This window comes from Oryzias melastigma, linkage group LG13 (genome assembly GCF_002922805.2).
Source record: "Oryzias melastigma strain HK-1 linkage group LG13, ASM292280v2, whole genome shotgun sequence".
Classification (NCBI taxonomy): domain Eukaryota; kingdom Metazoa; phylum Chordata; class Actinopteri; order Beloniformes; family Adrianichthyidae; genus Oryzias; species Oryzias melastigma.
Window position 1 is genome coordinate 26633657 of NC_050524.1, and position 7088 is coordinate 26640744.

Below are 7088 nucleotides of genomic sequence, written 5' to 3' on the forward strand. Positions count from 1 at the left end.
AGCTTTATGAAGTTGTTTATTGATCATTAGTTTTTATTTGTTTTTAATAGATTTTATTGCACAATAGGTAAACAGATGAGAATTATAGCACACAGCTGGTCAACAATATTATATTGAATAAGGAAGTAATTAAATGAACAAATGTTTATTAGACTATTTAAAAGAAAAACCCTTCACTATGATGGGAATAACACTAGAGAGTATTTGAACGGGTAAACAATAGCACAATTAGGATTGCTGTAGGAGAAAAAAGATGGAGAAAATATAAATTAAGGAAAAGAGCTGTTTGTTTTCAGAAGTTTTTCTGTCTAGCTGACTGGAAGTTCTTTTTATAGCATTTCACCAAGCCTTCTATTTCCTAAAGTTCAAAGTCTACAGATCACAAACCCTTCAGAAAGACGAGCGGCTCATAAAGACTGTTGATTTTCTGTTAAAGATGATTACATGAGCAGAGTTTCAATTGTTGTAACAAAATTCCAAACTTTTGTGCTTTTAAAACAAGTTTTAGTTTTTTTTAAACTAGAAAAAAAAATCCTTCAGGACATCTATTGCGTTTCAAACATGAACGTCTGGGCTAAGCTGAAGTCGTCTGGGTGGGTTTATCCCACCACAGTTCTGTCTTTATATGGCTTATTTGCAAACTGCAGGGTCGCGGAGCCCTTTCTGACCCCATACCTGATTGGACCACACAAGAACATATCTGAAAATGTGGTAAGACCTGTTCTCCTGTCTGCTATTACGATGATGCAGCAACAATTGCTGTTCAACTATGAGAGTAAGGATAAGAAGTTCTTGAATTGTGTGTTGTGTGTTTTTTCCTCATAGGTTACAAACTACCTGTTTCCTATCTGGACGTATTCCTATTTGGTCTTCCTTTTACCTGTTTTCCTCTTGACTGACTTCCTGAGATACAAACCGCTCATTGTGGTTCAAGGACTCTTCCTTGTCACCAACTATGTTTTGCTTTGCTTTGGCCCAGGTCTCCCTGCAATGACCCTCCTTCAGGTCAGTGAGGAAAAACCCTCAGTGACCCTAATTTCTTCTGAATGTTTAAATTTATGACACATTAGGAGTATGTTTGGGTTTGTTAGTGTACTGCATTTGGGATAATTGAACTAATATTGATATATTCTTTAGATATAATGCATTAAATGTATTATTCATTAAAGACCCACTCGAATCATATCTTAATTTATTTTCAAAGCGTTTCAAGCGATCTTTCCTCGTCTGCTCTTGATTTGCATAGGTTTGATTAAAGAAATACCCCATTTTGAGCTACATTTTCTTTGTATATGTCTTCTACCATCAGAAAAATGCCACAAGAACATGCTAAAAACACCAAAAACACAATTTTCATCTGATTGGGTCTTAAAAGGAAAAAAAAAAGCCAGATCTTCTTACTTCAAGTATTTTATCCCATCAACAGGTCAACTATGCAGTGGTAACTTCTACAGAGGTGGCCTATTTCTCCTACATTTACAGCATTATTCCAGCGGAGAACTATCAAAAAGCTACTGGTTATCTACGTAGTGCCATGCTGGTTGGATATACATTTGGTGCAAGCCTTGGCCAAATGCTTGTCTCTCTTGCAGGTGAAGTTTTTGAACACTAATTAATAATTTCATAAATCAATATTCATTTATTAAACCTGCAATTTTTCTAGTAAAAAAATGTTTAAATAAAAATGAAGCTGCAGTAAAATATTCTGTAGGTTTTCTGCACTAATTTTTCCTCCATCCACAGGATTGGACTACTTTTATCTAAACGCCATAACTTTAGGGATTGTGAGCGTGGCTTTTCTTATCTCCTTCTTGCTTCCCATGCCCAAAAGAAGCATGTTTTTCAAAGGGGAAAAAGCAGTGAGCTCCCAGAGGGAAGAGAAGCCTGGAGACAACACTCTTGACCAACAAGTGATGGATAAGGATGGAACAGGCTCAGAGGCAGAAAAGATTGAGCGTGATGACAGCAATGGGTGCTACAGCAGACAGAATGTCATCTCTGCAAGTCATCTACTATGGAAGAGCTTCAGGGAGTCCTACTCTTCCAAGTATTTATTCATTAATATCAAAAACATCAGGGATTTTTCTTTTTACATGAATGTTAAGTATAGTAAATTGTGTATTAGGTAGTAATGTGTTAGTTAAAATCATCGTCCGTTTCCCCACAGGAGTTTAATCTACTGGTCTTTGTGGTGGGCTTTGGCCACAGCTGGCTATGTGCAGGTCTTCAACTATATCCAACTTATGTGGGACCACATAGAACCATCTGCCACAGCATCTATCTACAATGGAGGAGTGGAGGCCGCATGCTCTGTTGTTGGTAAAACTAAACTTTTTATCTATCAAAATGACTGCCTGAAAATCTCAGAATGTAAACATTTAAAGTAGTTATTGGGAAATGAAGCTGCGAGCCGTGTTGTAAAGCCTGCAGGTGCAACCTCAATTACGGCCCCACCCCCATCCCCTTGCTGCCTCCTCTTGACCTGCCCTCACTGGCCCTACATGTTACAAATTCATGCAAAAACACTTTCTTCAAAATGGCGGCTTTTCTGTTGGTTTTATCTCCATAGCAACCATTTCATTTTTTGGTTATCTGGGGGTGACAAGCAGGTTTATGTCGTTTTTAGAAGAATCAGTGAAAGTACATATTTGGATTTCCTTGGCAACAGGATTTTTTGCTTACTACGCCATATTCTTAATATGGTCATATCATATGTCATATCATTTTGTTCAGCAGAGATTTCGCTTGCTTCGCCAACAGCACTTTGATTTATAATGAGGTTCTGTGCATAACCCACAGTGCACTGTTTCACTCGTTCTTATCTGAACCACTGCAAAACACAGCAATCCATGTTTTTATATGAGACTAGATCAATGTGGAACAGAGTTTAGGTATGGTACCAATTCCAAATGAAAAAAAAGTTACAACATAAACAACCAAAACCGCGAAGTTGACTGAAGATTTAACACAAACTGGTTCTCGTAAGATCTTGTTGATGTTTTGGTCACGGTGTGGAGCTGCTCAAAGAGGTTCAGTGTGCTGCTAACTAGTAGTCAGAGATTTAGATGGAAAACAAAATGTAGACACTTAGGGTCGCTCATAAATACTTAATTAAATATTGTCTTGTCAGCATTTTAACTCGATTATCTCCAAATGAAATATCGCAAGACATCACTGAATCGATTTTTCCCTAAACCACTACTATTTCATGAATAGTGAATTTGGACACAGCCTAAGTGTGTGCACATTTTGGTGAGTTTTTGAGGGGAATTTTTTGCTCAAAGGTGCAGTAAGACAGACAATTTGCAAAAACATTCTAGTAGTTGCAGTCCAATTCAGGATTTTTATGTCCTTTTTATACTTTGAAAATAAAAATGTTACAAATAGCACTAACACTGATTTTATTGAACAGGCCAGGCCAAAACACATAAATATCATTCATAAAACCATGGGCTCATCTCTGCAATTTTAAAATCCTTAAGGAGGGCAGTGCAACTTAGTGATGACATTCTAAATAAATTCTAAAGCTTCATAGACGAGTGAAAAGTTTCATAGAAAGTCAAGTGGCGCAAATGATTAAAATGGAAAGTGTATTAATTCAGAGGGAGCCAAAGGACCAAGGTCTTGCATGCACATGCTCAACCTGCACCAGCATGAGAGGAACAAGAGTAATTGCTTCAATTAAAGAGACAGTCAAAGGGTAATGGATTCTCTGATTATTGCTGATAGCTGATTCTACGCGGTGCGTACAAGTGATTCATCAAGCCATCCTGCGCAGACCTGCAGAGACTTGCGTGCATATGCTTTTGTTCATTCATTAATAGATTCAGCAGAGCAACAAATGGACAACGGGAGCTCCAGAGGGATGAAGAGGTGCCTTCTGTTTGTGTGTTATAGGAGCCGCGGCGGCCTTCTCTGTGGGCTTCATCAAGGTGACCTGGACTGTGTGGGGGGAGCTGGCGTTGGGGCTCTTCTCGGGCGTGGGGGCCGGAGCCGTGTTTCTGATGGCGTTTACCAGCAGCATCTGGGTGTGCTACGCTGCATACGTGGTATTCAAATCCTGTTACATGTTCCTCATCACCATCACCACGTAAGATCACAGTTCAGCTGTTTAAATTGATTTAATTCAATCAAATTTAAAATCATTTTTGGGAAGGTTGTATTTTGTAGTTGTTTTTTGAAAAATGTTTGCAGCAAACGGTAAATGTGCATGGATTACTTTGAAAAACGGGGTCATTTTATTTTTGTTCTGTTCTTTAATCATAAATTGTTTTTTATTGTAAATATACTATTTTCTAAAGTTTTAAATAGTCCAAAAATGTAAGTGACCTCCTGACCCAGTATGTACCAGCCAGACCTCTCCGGTCATCTGGATCCAGTCTTTTATCAGTTCCTAGAGTCAGAACTAAACATGGAGAAGCTGCATTCAGCTTCTATTCTTCATAGATCTAGAACAGACTTCCAGAAAGTCTTAGATCAGCTGAAACACTCAGTTTGTTTAAATCCAGGTTAAAGACCCATCTGTTCTCTGCTTATTTGATTAGTTTTACTCAAAAATTTAGATCTGCACCATTTCCTCAAACTTATTTAAATCTTATTTCACTTTTAATATTTCTTTAAAATCTTTCGTTTTAGGACAAAAAAATTGTTTTTGGTGTTTTTAGTATGTTCTTGTGGCATCGTTCTCATGATGAAGGACATATAGAAAGAAATTAGGCTCAAAATTGGATTTTGGATTATTTCTCAATCAGGCAAAGGCTGTTTGAGAAAGAACGTATTTGTGGCGTACAAGTTACTACGGCAAGCCACAAGCTCCACTCCATTCTGATTCATGCCCTTGAACTAGATCCGTGTACGTCTTTGTTTTCCTCGTCTGAGCTTGCTACACCTGATGTCAGGTTGAGGGTGTAAGCTGTTAAGAGCGAGTTTAAACTGAGCGCTCTCAGCAGCAGGTAGAAGGAGGTGGTTGCTTTGTGCCAACAGTCCTGCCAAACAATGCAGGTTTTTTTGTTTTTTGGCCAAAAATTGCATAATTATAATTAAAAGACAAATGGGAACACTTTTAAAAGAGCTCAAATGATAGGAGTGGGACTTAAATGTTTTCTGTAAGGCAATTTAAAGTGAATCTGTAGACAAAATGTCTTGCTTGACCACAGAAAGAAAGAAAACGTGAATATAAAAAGTCACATTCTTACTTATGTTGTGTTTTCTTAGTATTCATTTCAACAAAACTAAAAAAAATCACTTAATAAAATATTATAATTGTTGGTTAAAGAAAATTTCAAATAAAGACATACTCCAATCATATTTTCATTTATTTTCAGAGCATTCCCAGTGGTCTTTTAATTATGATTATGCTGTTTTTAGCCAAAATTTGAAAAAAAACCAAAAAACACTGTTGTTTTTAGGACATAGTTTCTGCAGAACGGTATTAGTTCATTAGAAATTCACCTCTGAGATGTGGGCGAGACTTTTGGCGTGGAGTAAGACTTCTTTGACTTCCCATCATCCCATTGTTTACTCTCTCACTAGCTTACAGCTCCTCACAACACCAACCTAACATTACTGGCCCAACAAAAATGGCGAGCAATATTGGAGCTATCCAGCTGTACAATTTATAGGGGCAGATGCCAACTCAGACGTGGAAAACAAAGACACACATGGATCTAGTCGTCTACAAGTGGATGCATCAGAATGGAGCGGAGCAGGAAGCTAGTGGCCTGTCGACTGTAGCAGGCTTTTACAAACTGCATTTTTGTCTGCTCCTGATTCACAACAATTTGAAAGAATCTGAAACAGAAATTCGTGCTCAATTTTTTTACATATGCCCTCCATCATGAGAAAAATTCCACAAGAATTGTGTTATAAAAACAGCTTTTTCATTGCAGTGGGTCTCTAAAATTCAAAAGTACAAGAAAGATGATTGAAATAATTTATAAAAGGTAAATTAATTCACTAAAAATGTTAACATTTCTGCAAATTGTTTTGTAGATTTCAAATAGCCTCTAACCTTTCCATGGAGTGCTACGCTTTGACTTTTGGGATCAACAGCTTCGTGGCGCTCTCACTGCAAACCATCATCACGGCGATTGTAGTGGATGAAGCTGCACTGGGGCTGGACATCGTAACACAGGTCGGATTCTTAACTTCCTGCTACATTTGAGGTCAAATCAGTGAGAAAATTCCCTGAAGTCTAATAATGAAAGATTTACATCATACACCTAGTGGTTGTTGTAAGAATTGCAGGCCAATCGTGTTTGACCCGTTGGCACCTGAGCTCCAGTGTTTATGTTCTTTTTTTTAATTGTTAACACAATCAATGTCATTCCCGTAGCTTTTCTCCTTCAGAATCTACAGGAATAACATTGATCGTGTTGAAAAGTTACAGTATAATAAAAAATTTTGAGTTTTGTGTCACCGCCGGCAACGCCTCAGATGTTAAAAGGTTAATGGAGCAGATTTTTTCTTTGTCAGTATAAAAACAACAGCAATAATAACGCCAAAAATCTTTTCCTTCCAGTTTACAATATATGGCAGCTACTATGCTGCCATCTCACTGCTGTTTCTGCTTCGAGGAGCTTACACCGCCTGTGTGAGTCGACACTCTGCTCGGCACATGGAGCCCGACGGGGCGGTGATCTCCTCTGAACGTTTCTGACCAATAAAATTATTTGAAAAAAAAAAAGCTTTTGTTGTGAAGTTTTTTCCTGATCCTGTTATTATTTTGTAAATAAATTACTTGTATAACATAAAAAAACAAATTAATCCCAAGAAAAAACTGCATTTGTACCTCAAGGGCACATGTGTCAAAGTCGATGCCCGGATCTGGCCCTCTGGGTAATTATATTCGGCCCTCCAGATCATTTTATTTGATTGTTTTTAACGGCCACAAGTGATCTATTTCTTATTTCTAACTTATATAATTTTGACAAAATATACTTTAATGGAGAGTAAAATCTTAATAGTTATTTAAAGTTTTAGTTGTTTTTTTGTGGAACAATATTCCTGTGTTTTTATTATTCATAATTATGCTAAAAAGTTACGGTTTAAAGGTTCTAAAAATTGGCCTTCAAGCTTTTTGGACTATT

The 7088-nt window shown here is 37.4% G+C and overlaps 1 protein-coding gene across 1 annotated transcript; it reads left to right on the top strand.

Annotated features, from left to right (window-relative positions):
- Positions 1 to 6: 6 nt before the first annotated feature.
- On the top strand, positions 7 to 6816 carry slc19a3b (solute carrier family 19 member 3b). The gene is made up of 8 exons (XM_024276977.2): positions 7 to 711; positions 826 to 1005; positions 1427 to 1592; positions 1744 to 2047; positions 2168 to 2319; positions 3898 to 4090; positions 5992 to 6133; positions 6521 to 6816. The coding sequence occupies exons 1-8, from the start codon at positions 445 to 447 to the stop codon at positions 6656 to 6658; spliced, it is 1542 nt and encodes a 513-aa protein (XP_024132745.2). The 5' UTR covers positions 7 to 444; the 3' UTR covers positions 6659 to 6816.
- Positions 6817 to 7088: the final 272 nt, after the last annotated feature.

Excerpts from the sequence above, each read along its gene's own strand:
- slc19a3b (XM_024276977.2), top strand. The coding sequence starts at position 445 with ATGAGCAGAGTTTCAATTGTTGTAACAAAATTCCAAACTTTTGTGCTT. Across the intron at positions 2,320-3,897 it reads GGCCGCATGCTCTGTTGTTG|GAGCCGCGGCGGCCTTCTCT; the intron begins GTAAAACTAAAC and ends TGTGTGTTATAG. Across the intron at positions 6,134-6,520 it reads GGCTGGACATCGTAACACAG|TTTACAATATATGGCAGCTA; the intron begins GTCGGATTCTTA and ends TTTTCCTTCCAG.